Raw genomic sequence first — 18235 nt, forward strand, 5'->3', positions numbered from 1 at the left:
GGCGTATCGGCGTGACGCCGTTTGCTAAAATCATCGGCGGCGGCGGCGGCGCAAAGCGGCGTGGGATATTTTTTGATATGGATGGAAAGTAGTAATTTGCTCAATCATCTTGCTATGTTGACTATTGTGTCTGCGTGTGTCAAAATTAAACCAAATATTGATGAGGTAGCGGTGTCATCAGCTTTAAGCATAACACTGTTTTTTAACCGGGAATTAATTTTATTTGAGAAAATGGAAAAAAAATAAAAGTAAATATCCAAAATTGCGATTACTAAAGATAAATTTAAACAACCGCTCCTAATGCTTGCAATGCCAACCGTTACGAATATCGATGCTAACACAGTTTCAGAAAGCAAAGTTTTATGCCATTCATTTTAATAAATATTCCTCTGAGATAAAATAACAATACCTGGTCTTCAGTCTAATTTCTACTTCTGCCTGAGCCAGACCTATACAACCGAGTGAAGTGAAATAGAATTTATTAACCTGATACTTGGAGAAATTTCTTTATGCTGAGAATGTGGATCGATTATTCAACTGAAAATCACGGAACTATTAAATAAACCACGCTTTGTCCCCATAACATGCAAATTCTTACGCGCATGTATTAACATCAGACGCCACATCGTGAACAATCCTTGCGCAATACAAAGATACATATACAAACGAGAATGCATCTCAGCGAATTGCCGACTCATCGACGATATACCTATTTGAACAGTGATCTCTATACAAATACCTACAAACGGTTCCCAAATTTGTGACAGTTGTTCAGGACATAATGACAACTGCTAAACAGCATCCAGCACCCCAAAATCAACTGTTAGCACTATCGGTGAGGATAAAAAGGCGACGTTGCTCACGCGCAAGTGCAAGAAGTAAGATTCAACATCCGACCGTCGGCACCAATACAGCTTTAACTATGAAGACCTGGACGTCAGACATGAGAGAAGCAAATAATCCCAAAGATACAGCAGACAAGCAGTCAACTGTATCCCCACCGCTAAAGAAGGTCTCCACTCTCAATAGAAAGTCACGAGCACGAGATTCTGCGGATAACCAATAATGTTTTTGCTGAAATATTGAAATAGAAATTAACGGGACGTTTTCTGGGCCACTCTGATCGTTTGATACACCGCACTCAATATTTTGTCCACGTATATCGTTGGAAAAAATCCTTAGCATGATAAAATTACAAAATGGTGCGGCTTCCAATACAGGTTAAACATCGAATCACTTTCGAACAATAGGCCAATATGGTATGGTAGTTTCGATTGCGGCAAAGTTCTACTGTATCGATTTTGTAGACTTTTTCGGTAAATTAAAGGAAAAGAGAAACAAAGGATAAGAAAATTGAAATGCGGATTTTTCTAGAGAGAACCAGTTGTAAACGTACAGAAAACCTTCCATTATGCTGACAGAAGTATGTTTCACTAGTTTTTCGTTCCAAGTTTCATTTCGGCAGACTTTGCAGCCAGGTTTTAGGAATGTGCAGTGCTACTGCATGGCTAGTGTTACGAGGCTACTGACTACTAAGAATCCTTCCTGGCGGGGGCTGGCTTATACGACGGGTGGCTTATACGACACCAACGCCTTACCCTCTGAACTACCAGACCAAGGTTAATAGTTAAAAGTCGTACGGCTTGAATTACTATATCGAAGGCATGACGTGACGTGAGTTAACTTTCGAGGCCTGCTTTCAACATCGCCAGTAGATGTTCAGCAATCGCTATACGAGCTTTGCTTGCGTGCAAATTTGAGTAGAATGGTGATTCACGCGTGCGATGGTAATTTGCAACGTATTTTTATTTAAATATTTACACAGATTTTGTAGAAACAATTGTACTGGCTTATATGTCGGTTCATTAAGTTTTAACTGTTTCTAACCATGAAAAAGTGACATCATTCGGTCGATATGCTATCTAATTCCGCATGAGCCAAATATGTTCTTGCACTAAGTAACTTGTGTCTTTAACTACTGAGAATTCAACAGCAGAGAGTATTATGGTTTCCACAGACTGACTGTTGATTGCTGCGATCCGGATGACTATGCGAGTAGGAAGGCAGCAAAAGTATTGTCCAGGCTATTTTATTATCATATCGATTGATTGATTAGTAAAACAAGAAACGCTTAGAACAAGTATATTGCTTAACTTCTGAATATCTTAATACCTTTTACCGACCTATTCGGCTGATATTCGCTTGTCCAGTCTTTAAACAGCGGAACACTATATAAATTCACAGTTCATAAGCAAACCGCTCGCAGATACGGTGACAGTTTAACTTCTTGCTGAATTGCCGTGCGGTTCGAAAGCAGCTTTGTTTCCATATGGACTACAATATGCTGCCTCAAGATTGGTAATGGTAAGAATCACACAAAACTATTACAACCAATAAGATTATCGTAAAGTAAACCAAAATTCTTTCACTCAATACACATTCAGGTCAAATTGTTGCTTCGCAATGAGAGGAGCAAATGATTTCCGAATAATTATTTATTCACAATGAATAATAAAAACTTCCTAGGATGACAATGATATGTTATAAGCATATGCTATATACAATTCAGAGCGCATAACTTACGTTTAGTATTTATTCCTCTTCTATTCCTCCTATATTTGCGTTCGCAACTTATTTGTGACTTCGTGTCAATTCTGCAATATTATATTGCATTAATCCTAGTATTTTTAGTATTAAGTTTCAATGATATTACCTTCAGCAGCGTCACTAGTGACCTAATCGTGACTGTGAAGTGCGTGAATTAGGTTCCGTTAACTACAATATGAAAATTTGCTAATTTTATGGAGTTATACAAAAGCAGTTTAGTGGGAAACTAACCTCGAATTAGTTACAGATTGTTAAATGTGAATTTCTATCACCGATAATGATCACAGCTCTTTTACGAGTTAATACATCTAACGCGACTTGCAAATTGCAGCGTATAACTGTGTTTTAAATACAATTTCAAATAAATCTTTATAATTTATAAATCGAGTAAACTTTTTAGAATATAATCTTCAGCACACGCGGATTGGCTTTCTTCTACTGGTTGTCGTTTCATACCAGCGCGATCGAGTACACGGTGGGTCTCCTCTCATGATCGTTAAGTTGATGGGTTTTTAGATCTGGTCGTCTCGATGAGGCGCGTGACCCATTGGGTCGTTTACAATGGACTCGGCGCGAGTTTAAATATGATCGGCGGCGCAGCACAAAAAAGGCAATCGGCGCGCTGACCATTTTTTCCTAAAATCGGCGGCGTGTCAAAATCATCGGCGGCGGCGGCGTGGCGCGGCGGCGCACACCTCTACCTGGCGGAATTCGAAACTGTTAACATTTTGCATTTTAAATATCTGAACATAAAATTTTATATTTTTTTGCATAAAGGGCGAACACCGAAAATGTCAATTTTTTTATAATGTTTAAAATCAAACCAAAATTTTAGGGTAGTTTTATACATATATTTACTTCAAAAATCAAGAAAAGTTAATCGATGGAGTCTTGAGTGTAAAATTGAACGCATTTTCGCTTGATGCCCTCCATCAAAGTCTTTACAGTGTCATCCGGTACCAGTTTCTCAGTTTTTTTCCATTTTCTCAACATGTCCTTCTCGTCTGTGACTGTCTTCTTGCCCTTCCGAAGTTCCCGCTTCATCATTACCCAGTACTGCTCCACCGGAAGCAGCTCCGGACAGTTTGGCGGATTCATGTTCTTTGGAACAAAATGGACAGAATTGGCCTCAAACCACTCCAGGACACTTTTAGAATAGTGGCATGATGCCAAATCTGGCCAAAATAGCGGAGCTTCGTCGTGCTGCTGCAAGAACGACAAAAGGCGCTTCTCGAGGCACTCAGATATGTAGATCTCGCCATTTACTGTGTCCTTTGTCACGAAAGGCTCACTCCTCAGTCCGCAAGAGCAGATGGCCTGCCAAATGAGATATTTTGAGGCGAACTTCGACATTTTCTTCTTCTTAAATTTGTCGTCCACATAGAACGTGCTCTTGCCGGTGAAAAACTCCAACCCCGGAATTTGCTTAAAATCGGCTTTTATATACGTTTCGTCGTCCATCACACAGCAGCCATATTTTGTCAGCATCTTCTCGTAGAGCTTCCGTGCCCGAGTTTAGCCGTCGATTGTTGCCGCTCATCGCAGTTTGGGAAGTTCTGTACCTTGTATGTATGCAGTCCAGCTCTCTTCTTTGCATTCTAGACGTAGCTCTGCGACATGCCGATTTTTTTAGCCAAATCACGGCTTGAGACGTTGGGATTTGCTTTAATCATCCGCTTCACCTTTCCCTCCGTCTTTTTGTTCTCCGGTCCCGGTTTTCTTCCAGATCCTTTGCCGTGGTCCAACGTCAACCGCTTCAACACTCTGGAGACGGTTGAATGGTGAATGTTTAACATTTTTACCCAACTGCCGGTGCGACAGGTCAGGAAATTCCAGGTGTTTGGAAAGAATTTGTTCTCTCGATCGCGTTGGTTCACCTCCATTTTCGTTGAATCGAAAAACACGACTTCGAGTTTGACAGCATGTAAACAATACACATCAATGAGAAAGTGTGCAAAATTTGGTTGATTTTTACCCAATGGTAAAAAAGTTATGTCCTGTTGAATGTGTCGCAATAATTTCGTGTTCGCCCTTTAATCCTACTGAACTACTAAGCAGTTGGATTGGAACGTGTGCTGTGCACATAGAAAACCTATCCCCAAAGTAATGCCGTAAGGTAGTGCCGGCGAGGAATCAGGTTCCGTGCAAGAGTAGTTGATTTAGCAGGTCGGGTGGCTGCCCAACCTCGTTCCCTAAGTTATTGGTTTTTGTACAATTTTTCGTGCTTAGGGTGTTTTAGAACATTGCTCTCTAAAAACACGCACACACACCTACGCACACATACATAGATTTTCCCATCTCGACGAAATGGGTTGAATGGCAGAAGACTCGGCTTTGTTTAAAAAGTCGAAATCCTGAGCGATCGCATCTTTCTATATCAGAATGGCAAAATGACATGAGTGTATTTGACATTCCCATACTAGAGTATTGGGGTAATATTAAATTGTTCTCTGAAAGCAATACACTATGGTGCCTATCAACAGTTTTAAACTTAATGATACATCGCACAACTGCTAACCCTACCCTCCCTCTCATCATACTTCGTCACAAACTTGTTACACCCTTTGCGCCCTAAAATGGTACATCATTTGTGTATGTCCTTTTAAACCTAAATCCGAAGATAATTCGGTTTAGTTCGGAGTTACAAATCTCGACAAACATATGATTACGGCCTAAAAGCCAACTGTCAAAATCCACTTTGAATGGAAATTCCGGACAAACAGTTACACGCCAATCACAGATGTTGATAGTAAATGAAAGAGAAAAGTTTTCTCTTTCATAAACTGTTGTGAACTGTGTTCGATTAGTAACGGTTTGTCTGGAATTTCCATTCAAAGTGGATTTTGACAGTTGGCTTTTAGGCCGTAATCATATGTTTGTCGAGAAATCATTTTTGTAATTATTAATATTTTTATTTATATTTTAATAAAAGTCTTAACTCTCGAAAAAAATGTTGAATCCTACTGATAAAGCCTATGGCTCTTTACTACACTGGGTGAGTAACAATAATGTATCTTTAAGGTTTTAGCTCCCTGGACCTAGGTTCGTCTATAAATTGAGATTTAAAAACCTGCATTACTAGATGATATGAAGTTTCGTAGTCGCTTTCACAAAAAGCACACGAATAATACTCAGCACGCTGTATAGTAGCCATCACATCACTTCAAAACGAGGGGTGCAAGTTACCACTTGTGGCTAAACCGCAAGTGGTACCCGTATAAATAAATACCATTCCAGAAATCTTCGGAACCATTTCCTAACTATTCATATAATACTCACCATATTGGGAATACTACTGATACATTCCATCATTATAATTCAACTATTATACTATCATACTTATTTAGTTACCATTTCCAATATCTTCCACTTATGCTATATTTTTAGATTTGTATACTACATTGTACTTTTGCGCTAGAGGTTAATATTGCTCTGGTGGTTTTTGTTATACGTATATCTGTTTATGCTGATCCAAAAACCTGTAGCTTAACAAGATCAAAAATATTCATCTTGCAATATTACGGCAATAGCTCAGTTGGATAAAGCGACAGTCCAGTTAGTCTCAACCAAGCTCTCATCAGAAGATAGCGTGTAACAAAATGAAATTTCATCAATCGATAGAATTGAAAAGTGAAAGGGAAAACATTTTTTTTCTGCGCCAATATTTTATACATCGCTAGATCTAAAATATGCATGCCACCATAATCTGTATAGTTCTTGAATGGTATGTTGTCAGAATGTATATGGAAAATCGCATATTTTGGTATGGTGACTGTTCTTAACGACCCGTTGTTTGTTTGTATGGTCGAGCATGGAAAAACGACACTGGTTATGTTCGATATTATACCAGGCAATGGTTAATCTATTGTTGAACGAACCATATTGAAAATGGTTTTTCGACGTTTGAAACAATGGTTGGCATATGGTACAGATTTATGCGGGTATCTTTCGCCCCTATTCCTTACATGATTTGGTGTCTATATATTATATTAGAAATGTACTAAAATGAAAAGTAAATTAAAAAATATAATCAAATAAAAACTGAAATAAAAAAGATAACTAACGCGTTAAAATGGGTTGGATGAATATAGGGGCTAGGATTAAGTACGGGGTCTAACAGAATACTCCGTAACTGGTGTATGCTCAAAGACAAATTTTTCAAGTTATGATAACATCGCCTCGTTTAAAACAGAGAGTAATCCATGATTTGGCAGACTTTGTTTAACCCTTGACACACAACAATAGAACATTTCTCACCAGAACCAGTACTAAATTTCGACCTTCAGAACAGACATGCTCACACGAAATAAAATACTTACCATTCAGTCACACCGTTGTATGTTTATTGCATTATTTCCGCCCTGGAACGAATATTGTCCCAGTTTTGATTATTTTATTTTGACTAAAGTTGGCGTTTCTAATCTATTCAATTAGCAACTTGAGAATTCACCGAACAATTCTTCTTAAGGCGCTCTGCCGATTAGTAATCAAAACACGAATAATCAAAACAAAATTACACACGCAGTAGGCCACCCTCACTGATGCATGTATCCTTTCAATACTACATCACTCAACAGGGCATTCTATAGTAGCCCAGCCACGATACCGTGACTGGCAACAGTACACAAAATAATGACAGCGAGCGATCGTTTTATCTCCGTTTTCAGCACTATCTATTATCGATGCACACTGCCACGTGCAGAGCAACCACGCGGCTTAGCACGGATTTTCGACCCTCGTGTAGTAGCTACCACTATAAATAATTAATCAACCACCAAAAAAGTAGACAATAGTTTGGACTTGGATAGTAAACTAAACACCTGCAACAGGACGGGATGAGTGCTGAAGTGCTCTCACTCGTTTGTCGTGTGTATTCAGAATGTGAATCACATCGCTATGATGGGGAGCCTGATAGCACACACTTCCAGTGGGGTGTAGATTTTTATGTGTGCGTGGAATTGTTTTGGGGATTTTTATTAATGTTAACGCAACGATGCGCCAGCGCAATAGAACTCAGTAACTCAGAAAATTGGAGTATTGTTAGGGTCGGCCACCCGCGATTACCGTGCAATATCACAATTCGGTTTCATTATATATGGGTTAACGACCCATCCTTCGAATGGTAAATAGCGTGTAATAATAATAACAAAAACCTGTTTTAATCCACCTAGCGGTGCAATTGTGCCTTTCTCAATAATGAGCACTAGAATGTCAGTGTTGTTTATACACCGAAGACCCGTTTTGTATCAGCCCCTTTGGTGTATTTTAGGTTTACAAAATAGGGGCAACAACAACACAGATTTATTTATTTTCTTTAATAAACCGAAGATGTTAAAATATTCAACGCTGTTCCGCAGACATAGCCTCATAATCCTGGCCGGCTCACGAAATCGTGTCGAAAAGCTGACAAAATTGGGGGCTGATAAAAACGGGTTTTCACTGTATTCATTGGAAACTTTCAAATGTACATTTTTATTATACATGACATGACAACTACAGACACTTTATTACACAGACTACCGAAGTGTCAAAAAGTGCAGCCAAACGAGCATGAGGGTGAGGGGAAGTGGAGGAGAAAACCGATAAGGTTTGAGAGGGGCCGTTCATAAACCACGTAGAAGGGGAGTGGGCGTAGCGTATTGGTAAATCGATTGCCTTGTACGCAGCGCACCTGGGTTCGAGTCCCGACCCCGCACATAGGGTTAGAAATTTTTCCTAAGAGATTTTTCTAACCCGAAGAGGCGAATGACCTTAAGGTTAAAACCTCTATAATTGAAATAAAAAAAAAAGAAACCACGTAGACTCATAAGGGGGAGGGTCTGGCAAAAGTCTACGTTTGTCTACGAGGGGAGAGGGGAGGGGTCTTTGAAAAAGTCTACGTAGACTTTTATTTTTTGTTATTCTCGTATTACTAATTATAAATGGGATTTAAAGATAGTTGTATTCAAAATATCGGTCTATTCAGTATTTATGCAGACACTACAAAGCTAGTACACTATTGACGTTAAGCGACCACTCAACTCAGAACCCACGATTTTTTTTGGATAACCTCACACGGTGTTGTTTCTTGCGTATATTTTGCGTATAGTTTTGATCTAGGAATAATACAAAATGACAGATTAAAAGACGATCGCCCAAAATTCCTCTCGACGGAAGATTTTGACTGTGAAATCATCTGAGACACCGCTAGTTAGCAGACATGCATGGACCATTAAATGTATGAACCATAAAAAGTTAAAAAATGGTCAAAGTTAAGCATTGTAACAACAAAACACCCGATTTTTAACAATAAGTGGATTATTTTTTTTTAATTTTTTATTTATTGATTTCGGTGGTTAAAGTAGTAGTGTAGTTAAACTTCTACAACAAAGTGTTTACTCGAGTTAATCAGTTTCTCTTGCAATCATTTACACTGATTTCAAAATCTTTAAACACCCGTTAATTTTTCCGTCTTGACCCTATGCAACTCCGTGCAAACCGGTTCTACTATATTTATTTTCGTAAATATTCGGAGTTAAGCTTTGATACTTTGCGATAATACTCTCAGGTGATATGGCTATTAATTACATAAGAAAAATAAATATTCGTTCCCTTAATCAAATAAGACAATTTAGATTATCTTATCATCTTAGAAATATTGAAATTTGTTCACGAAAAGTGAAATTTGTGTACATGTTTGGTTTATTATTTTAGTCTAGATTGTAGTACACATTTATTTTGTAAATGTTTCTTATAATTTAACAATTTTGAATGCACCAGTAAGGCTCAAAAAGTGTTTAGCAATTTTGCATTGTTGGTGTAGGTCGCACTTCGGCCAAAATTTAAGCTAGTTATAGCAATATATCTTTTTGCATATATTTGAGTGACTAACCTTGAAAAGAAGTATTCCGTTAACACAATCGTTGGAAAGCATCTTGAATTGGTATTAATTGATTTGATCAATCATAGACAAAAACCAATGTGAAAAACCTTTCTTTAATATTTAAAAAGCTTGAAATAAATCTGAACGCTAATTTTTAATTGAACATTATAAACATTATAACATTATAATATTAACATTATAACATTAACATTATTGCACATTTCCCGCGAATAAAATAAATTAAAAGTCTACGTAGACTATTGGCAGGGGCGGGGGGTTGATAAAAGTCTACTAAGATCTACTAAGGGGGAGGGGGGGGGGTTAAAAACTCTCAAATTTCGGTCTACGTGGTTTATGAACGGTCCCAGACTTAGTTTGGTCGTCTTGATCAGCTGGTGGGAGAAGAAGGGTAATGTTCGCACCATGTATGGGAACTTTAGTTTACAAAAATTTTTCGAAACGGCCACGGAAATTGCACCTGGTGCAATTGTGCCTTTTTCATTTATCCAAACTATGATATAATAGTTGGATACGTTCAATATACTATTGTGGAAATATCTATTACATTCTTATTGCACTCGGTAAGTATATATAAGTTAACAACTGCCACGAACCTGATGAACAACATGTCGACGCTAACACATTTCAAACGAACGAAAATGTCAAATTTAATTAACTCAATCAGCGTTAGTTCGATGTTGTCTTCAAGGTAACATATTTTGAAATGGTGGGGGAGGATGGGTGTAGATAATTAGTGGGAGGGGAAGAATGCGTCGGGAGTCACCACTTATTTTGGTATACGGGGTACATCAGTGGCGGATCCAGGGGGAGGGTCTTGGGGATTCGGACCCCCTCCGAAATTTTTTTGTTGATAAATTAAAAATTAGTTGCAATTTTATATTAGTTTCTAACTCAAAATCATTCCAAACCAATTTTTTCCAACAAAATTGATATTCATTAAATAAGGTTATTACGTATTTCGCAATGTTCATTTAAAAACCTGAATTTCAGACCCCTCCCGCATTTTTTTCTGGATCCGCCCCTGGGGTAGATTCAACAACCAACTTCATATTATACCTTCCAATTGAGACGTGGTGAGTAAAAATTGGTTCAGTCATCCCCGAAGTGGCTTTAGTTCTGGAATATGCCCGGAACCCGGGATTTCCAAAATTATCGGTAGTGGACAAAATATTCTAAGAATCTTTGATTTGCCATCAGTGATCTAGGCCTGCGAATCGAAGTAATTTGATGCTTACTTCAATAGATTTTTAACCTACGAGGTGTTACGATTGTACCGGTTTATATGAAAAATTCTATGTGACCGTAATAACTAACCCGTAGCTCCAGAACCGAAAAATCGGTACTGAATGAAATTCAATAGAAGTCAGTGGCATTATTATATCTTTCATTTAAAATTAAGTTTGTGAAAATCGGTAAGGAATACGTTGGAAAAGAGCTTAGGAACTTGACGAGTATCCCGGGGGCATCATGAACCGTCATAGTTGGCTAATGTGGTCAAAGCTACTTTCATTGATCATCAGTCACCTAGACCCGAAAATCCAAGTAAGTTTGAATATGTATTACATCATTTGGACATCATGGTGGTACCAGTTTATATGGAAATTTGTATTGTGGTGGCACTCTTCAACCCGTAACTCCAGAACCGGAAGTCGGATCAACTAAAAATTCAAAAGCAGCCTATGGGAGCGTTTTACCTTTCAGTTGAAGCTAAGTTTGTGTAAATCGATTCGTCCATCTCTGAGAAAATTATGTGAGTTTAAATGCCACACACACAGACATTTTCCGATCTCGATGAACTGATTCGAATGGCATATGACAAAAGTCACAAGTCCCAAAAAGTCGATTTTCATTTTAAAAACCTATTTTAATCCACCTAGCGGTGCAATTGTGCCTTTCTCAATCATGAATCACGAGAATGTGTGCGTTGTTTATACTCATTAAAAACTTTTAAATGCATATATTACATTTTATTATCATACATCACATGACAACTATATACAGGAAAATAAATCATTATTCGAGTTCTAAAATTTTGAAAAAGAAAAAACAGCCACGGTAATATTGAACTGAAAAACCTATTTTAATCCACCTAGCGGTGCAATTGTGCCTTTCTCAATCATGAATCACGAGAATGTGTGCGTTATTTATATTCATTAAAAACTTTTAAATGCATATATTACATTTTATTATCATACATCACATGACAACTATATACAGGAAAATAAATCATTATTCGAGTTCTAAAATTTTGAAAAAGAAAAAACAGCCTCGGTAATATTGAACTGAAAAAAGGCAAAGTCCCAAAAAGTCGATTTCAAAAAAAAAAAAAAATTTCGTGATAACATAAAATCTCGACGTTTCATGCATTTTAAAGATGTTTGGCATCAAAAATACGAATTCGATTTCTGAAATTTCATGGGGTCCCCCCTTTGAAAAAAAATTTGAGTTCCGGCTTATATGGGAATTTCATGTGTGACCGGACCGTTCAGTCTATATTTCCGGAACCATACAAGCGGTCCGTGCGAAATTTTACAGACATCTGTGGGGATAATATAGCTATCATTTGGGACTAAGTTTGTGAAAATTGGCCCAACCATTTCCGGGAAACTGATGTGAGTTCATAAATTTTGAAAGATGGCCGCTTTTCCCGGGCACTTCCGGAACCGTCTATGGTGGTCAATGTAGTCAACGAAAGTTTGGTTGGCCGTCGGTGACCTAGAACAGCAAATTTAAGTTGTTTGAGAGACATTTTAGCGAAATTTTTACCTTTTTTGCTTTCATCGGAGTATCGGTTTGAATCACAATTTGCTATGTGATCGCACGCCACAACCTGTAACTCCGGAACCGGAAGTCGGATCGGGATGAAATTAAATAGCCATTTACGGGGACGCAACATCTTTCATTTTAGACTAAGTTTGGTTGATTCGGTCTAGCCACCTCCGAGAAACCGATGTGACTGTTAGTCTGAATTTGGATACTTCCGCCGGGTCTTCCGGAACCGATGATGGTGGCCAATGTGACCAAAGAGACTTTGAATGGCTGTTAATGACCTAGTACTACAAATCGAAGCAGTTGTGGTCACATTTTGGAAAAATTTTCACCATTATACATTCATTGCAGAATTTCTTAAAATCGACATTTTCTGCGTGATCGTACTCATCACCCTGTAATTCCGGAACCGGAAGTCGGATCCATTAGAAATTCAATAGCAGCCTATGGGAACGTTGCACCTTTCATTTGGGACTAAGTTTGTAAAAATCGGTTCATCCATCTCTGAGAAAAGTGAGTGAGATTGTGTTCGCGTACACACACACAGACGCACATACACACACACATACATACACACACACATACATACACACACAGACATTTGCCGAACTCGACGAACTGAATCGAATGGTATATGTCACTCGGCCCTCCGGGCCTCCGTTAAAAAGTCGGTTTTCAGAGCAATTGCAATACCTTTCTATTGAGAAAGGCAAAAATTCGTGATAACATAAAATCTCGACGTTTCATGCATTTTAAAGATGTTTGGCATCAAAAATACGAATTCGATTTCTGAAATTTCATGGGGTCCCCCCTTTGAAAAAAATTTTGAGTTCCGGCTTATATGGGAATTTCATGTGTGACCGGACCGTTCAGTCTATATTTCCGGAACCATACAAGCGGTCCGTGCGAAATGTTACAGACATCTGTGGGGATAATATAGCTATCATTTGGGACTAAGTTTGTGAAAATCGGCCCAACCATTTCCGAGAAACTGATATGAGTTTGCTAGTTATGAAAGATGGCCGCTTTTCCCGGGCACTTCCGGCACCGTCTATGGTGGTCAATGTAGTCAACGAAAGTTTGTTTGGCCGTCGGTGACCTAGAACTGCAAAGTTAAGTTATTTGAGAGACATTTTAGCGAAATTTTTACCTTTTTTGCTTCCATCGGGGTATCGGTTTGAATCACAATTTGCTATGTGATCGCACGCCACAACCCGTAACTCCGGAACCGGAAGTCGGTTGGGGATAAAATTTAATAGCCATTTACGGGGACGCAATACCTTTCATTTGAGGTCAAGTTTAGTCGAATCGGTCTAGCCATCTCCGAGAAACCGATGTGACTGTTACTCTGAATTTGGATACTTCCGCCGGGGCTTCCGGAACCGATGATGGTGGCCAATGTGACCAAAGAGACTTTGAATGGCTGTTAATGACCTAGTACTACAAATCGAAGCAGTTGTGGTCACATTTTGGAAAAATTTTCACCATTATACATTCATTGCAGAATTTCTTAAAATCGACATTTTCTGCGTGATCGTACTCATCACCCTGTAATTCCGGAACCGGAAGTCGGATCCATTAGAAATTCAATAGCAGCCTATGGGAACGTTGCACCTTTCATTTGGGACTAAGTTTGTAAAAATCGGTTCATCCATCTCTGAGAAAAGTGAGTGAGATTGTGTTCACGTACACACACACATACGCACATACACACACACATACATACACACACACACATACATACACACACACAGACATTTGCCGAACTCGACGAACTGAATCGAATGGTATATGTCACTCGGCCCTCCGGGCCTCCGTTAAAAAGTCGGTTTTCAGAGCAATTGCAATACCTTTCTATTGAGAAAGGCAAAAATGTAGATAACATAAAATTTCGACGTTTTAGGCATTTTAAAGATGTTTGGCATCAAAAATATGAATAAAATTTTTGAAATCAAATTTTTTTTGAAAAAAAAGTTCCGGCCTGTATGGAAATATATTTCCGGAGCCATAAAGCGATCCGCACGAGACATCTAAGGGGATAACATTCCTGTCATTTGGGACTAAGTATGCGAAAATCGGCCCAACCATCTCCAGGAAACTGATGTGTGTTTGTTAATTTTGAAAGATGGCAACTTTTCCTGGGCACTTCCGACACCGTCTATGGTGGTTAATGTGGTCAACGAGACTTCGGTTGGCCATCAGTTACCTAGAACTGCAAATGCAAGTTATTTGGCCACCATTTTAGCAAAAAATTTACCTTTTTGCATTCATCGCGGTATCGGCTTGAATCGGAATTTTCAATGTGACTGAACTCCACAACCCGTAACTCCGGAACCAGAAGTTGAACCGGGATGAAATTTAATATCAGTTTCCGGGTGCAAAACTTTTAATCGAAGACTAAGTTCGGTGATATCGTCTAGCCATCTCCGCGAGAAACCGATATAACCGCTATTCTGAATTTGGATAATTCCGCCGGACCTCCCAGAGCCGATGATTGTGGCCAATGTGACCAATGCGACTTTGAATGGCTGATAGTGACCTAATACTCACATTCAGATTTAAAAAAAATCACCTTTTTAACATTCATCGCAGAATTAGTTAAAATCGGGATTTGCTGTGTGAGAAAAGTGAGTGACATTCATGGTCACATACACACATAGACGCACATACACATTCGTCGTCGGGGTGCCTGTGAACTGGAAGTCACCCTCCACCCGGAATCGCTGGACTGACCTCGGCATTCTGCCGGATTGCATCGAAGGAAGAATAACGCGTCCGTTAACGGTTGCGGGAGACATTCTTTTGTCGGGGAATTGGGTCATTCAGCTATATATAGTTTTCCGTTCTATTCGATAAATTTTAGGTCCAATATATATAATATAACATTATTTCAAAAAAAATTTCCTGAGTTGGAAAAAAACATTGTTGTGATCACGAAAATCAGCTTTATCGATGCATGTAATAAAACAAGATTTCTTTTTCTCATTTAATGACCCATTTCTCCGCCGAGGTAGGCCAGCTCCTCCGTCGGGGACTACGCCGAGTAGCACCGAACGCGACAAACCACCAGTATAGGGTCGTCGGGGCACCAGTGAACCGGAAGCCACCTTCCAACCGGAATCGCTGGATCGACCCCGGTATCCAACTGGTCAACGTACAGAGGAGCGAAAGTACACTGAAAAAAAACCAAACGTTAATTATATTGAAGCAAATACCACTTAAAATCCATATGAAGAAGAAATGTTATCACGCGCACACATGCCTTCTATGTGTCAACTGTATAAACTATGTATGCGCACACATAAGTTATATGTGCGTATTGTTATAGAATCGGGTTTTATGTGCCTTATAGCTACGAAATGTAAATGTAAGATTAATATGTCTTGTAAATACACACATTAGGTTTATGTGCCAGCAAATAGAGTACTTGACAATCTGTAACAGTATTAGTGTGTTCAATGATTTGTTTTCCTTCACCTGTCATAATTTTTGATAGTTGGAGGAAAACAAATAGAAAAAAAGCTTTTCGGCCGGATTATTTGCATGGTGGATCCAACCCAACCGGTATTGTAGTCTCCAGAATATGTTTCACAGTGACACAGAGCATTAAAATACCATTATAAATACTTTAGGAAAGCGATTTCAAACGTTTAAATTGACTGACAGTTTAACATATGACAGCTGGAGGAAAACAAACCCCCAAGTAGTGTGAGTGAAATCATTTGCATAGAACTCTATAGTGTCTATCTGCCACTGCTAATTGCAAAAATCTATGTGTAAAATCAATAGGCATAACGTTTACATTTTTTTTGAGTGTAGAATATCATGCCGTGCACGACTGACATGGCGGTTATATGACCAGTGAGCTAGCACGACCAGCTAGAGCTGGAATCAAGCGAAGTGCAATAGCACGCCTCCCCCCGAAGTAGTCATTTCAAATGGAATCCGAGGGATCAGGCAAATGACGGACTCCTTGGTGGAGTTTAGAGGAGGAGGGTTCAGAGTTATCTTCTCTGTTCAGAGTCCCTCACTCTGGCACACGATGAACGAAATAGGTAGTATGGTAGTAGTCGTCCTCTATCTGGTCGATCCACCGTGCTCGCTGTGCGCCCTGTCTTCTTGTTCCTGTGGGGTCACCTTCAAGAATCATCTTCACCGGGTCGTCGTCCGACATTTTTACGACGTGTCCAGCCCACCGCAAACGTCCTATTTTTGCCGTATGCGTGATGGATGGTTCTTCCAGCAGCTGATGCCACTCATGGTTCATTCGCCTGCGCCACGTTCCGTCTTCCATCTGCACGCCACCATAGATGGTACGCAACACCTTTCGTTCGAAAACTCCAAGAGCGCGTTGGTCCTCCACGAGCATAGTCCAGGTCTCGTGGCCGTAGAGGACCACCGGTCTATTCAGCGACTTGAAGATAATCAACTTCGTGCGGCGGCGAATTTTGTTCGACCGGAGTGTCCTCCGGAGTCCAAATTAGGCACGATTTCCCGCCAAGATCCGTCTCTGAATTTCTCAGCTGGTATCATTGTCGGCGGTTACCAGTGATCCCCAATTCACGAATTCTCGATTTCGTCACTGTAAATCCGAATTCGGATTGGGAGGTTCACATTGTCGTCTCTAGAACCTCTTCCTCTCATGTATTTTGTCTTCGAAACGTTGATGGCAAGTCCATCACCGTGCCGTAACCCTCTTCGAGATTCAAAGGGACTCGAGAGTGTCCCTGATACTCGAACAACACGCATCACCCGATCCTTCATCGCTTTGACTAATCGTGTTAGCTTATCCAGAAAACCGTCTAGATGAGATAACGACCCTTGAAAAACTGAAGGATGCACTGATCGAGTAGTGCAAACTTGATGTACCGGCGGCATCCGGATTTGGAAATCGTGCGGAGGAACTCAAACTGCGGCGATTCGACTACCGGTGACCATTGCCAACAAGCTGGCGGAGACCGGCAAGATAAAAGTCGGATGGTCGATGTGCTCGCTGAGAGTCGCTCCTCGAGTTACCAAGCAGGTGGAGCGATGCTTGAGATGCTTTGACCTCGGAGATCTGGCGAGGAACCGAGAGGGCCCGGACAGGTCTGCACTGTATAGAAAATGCGGAGAAAAGGGGCACGTTGCTAGACACTGAGCGAAGCAACCAAGGTGCATGATCTGCAAACCGGAGGACGGAAACGACCACACGACTGGAGGCTTAAAATGCATTGCGTACGTAAAGGCGAAGGCAGGCCAATGATGATGGAGATAACCTAGCTTAATCTCAATGATTGCGACATTGCACAGTAACTGTTGTGGCAGTCGACAATAGAAATGCCACCTGCTACAAGGAGCTGTGCAGAGAAGTAGACGCCAACCCCTGGGGCAATGCTTACCGTGTCTTTATGGCCAGGATCCAATGACGCCAGTCGAAATGTGCTCCGACAAACTGAAAATTATCGTGGAGGGTCTTTTCCCGCACGACCCAACCGCATGGCCCCATGATGGTGGAAATGCTGGTGACAATCGAGTTTCCAGCAACCGTAAAAAATTCATCAGCGTCGGGGGACAATCCATCCCACCGATGCGTGCGCTGAAGCACCTGTATGTGATGGTCGACGATCAGTTAAATTACAACAGCCATGTCGACTATGTATGTGAAAAGGCCGCGAGGACATTGGCGAAGATCATGCCGAATCACGGAGGAGCAAGAGGCAACACGAAACGTCTCCTGGCGGGTGTTTCATCCTCAATACTGAGGTATGGTGTACCGGCGTGGGCTACTGCACTGAACTTAAACCGGAACCAGACGAAGCTGACGAGCACGTTTAGCCTAATGTCCGTTCGTGTCGCGAGCGCGTACATTGCCGCGATAATCACCATCTTCATCGCTATGGCTGAGGATGTCGAATGCTACCCGCGGAAGAATACACGGAATGTAAGGAGACTGGTCAGAAAAGATTCGTTGTCAGAGTGGCGGCAAGAGTGAGA

The 18235-nt window shown here is 40.2% G+C and overlaps 1 protein-coding gene and 1 long non-coding RNA gene across 2 annotated transcripts in view; both read right to left on the reverse strand.

Moving 5' to 3' along the window:
* The window catches only part of LOC131689226 (ras-related protein Rab-32), a 65986-nt gene extending 58534 nt beyond the window's left edge, over positions 1-7452 (reverse strand). The window contains exon 1 of the mRNA XM_058974173.1: positions 6927-7452. Coding sequence (XP_058830156.1) covers positions 6927-6929 — 3 coding nt within the window. The 5' untranslated portion in view covers positions 6930-7452. The remainder of the gene's footprint in view (positions 1-6926) is intronic.
* LOC131689231 (uncharacterized) lies at positions 2582-2891 on the reverse strand. Its single transcript, XR_009305363.1, has 3 exons — positions 2839-2891; positions 2714-2745; positions 2582-2654 (listed from the first exon to the last, which is right to left on the reverse strand). It is a non-coding gene; the product is annotated as an uncharacterized LOC131689231 (long non-coding RNA).
* Positions 7453-18235: the final 10783 nt, after the last annotated feature.

The sequence above is a fragment of the Topomyia yanbarensis genome, chromosome 3, assembly GCF_030247195.1.
Source record: "Topomyia yanbarensis strain Yona2022 chromosome 3, ASM3024719v1, whole genome shotgun sequence".
NCBI classification, from domain to species: domain Eukaryota; kingdom Metazoa; phylum Arthropoda; class Insecta; order Diptera; family Culicidae; genus Topomyia; species Topomyia yanbarensis.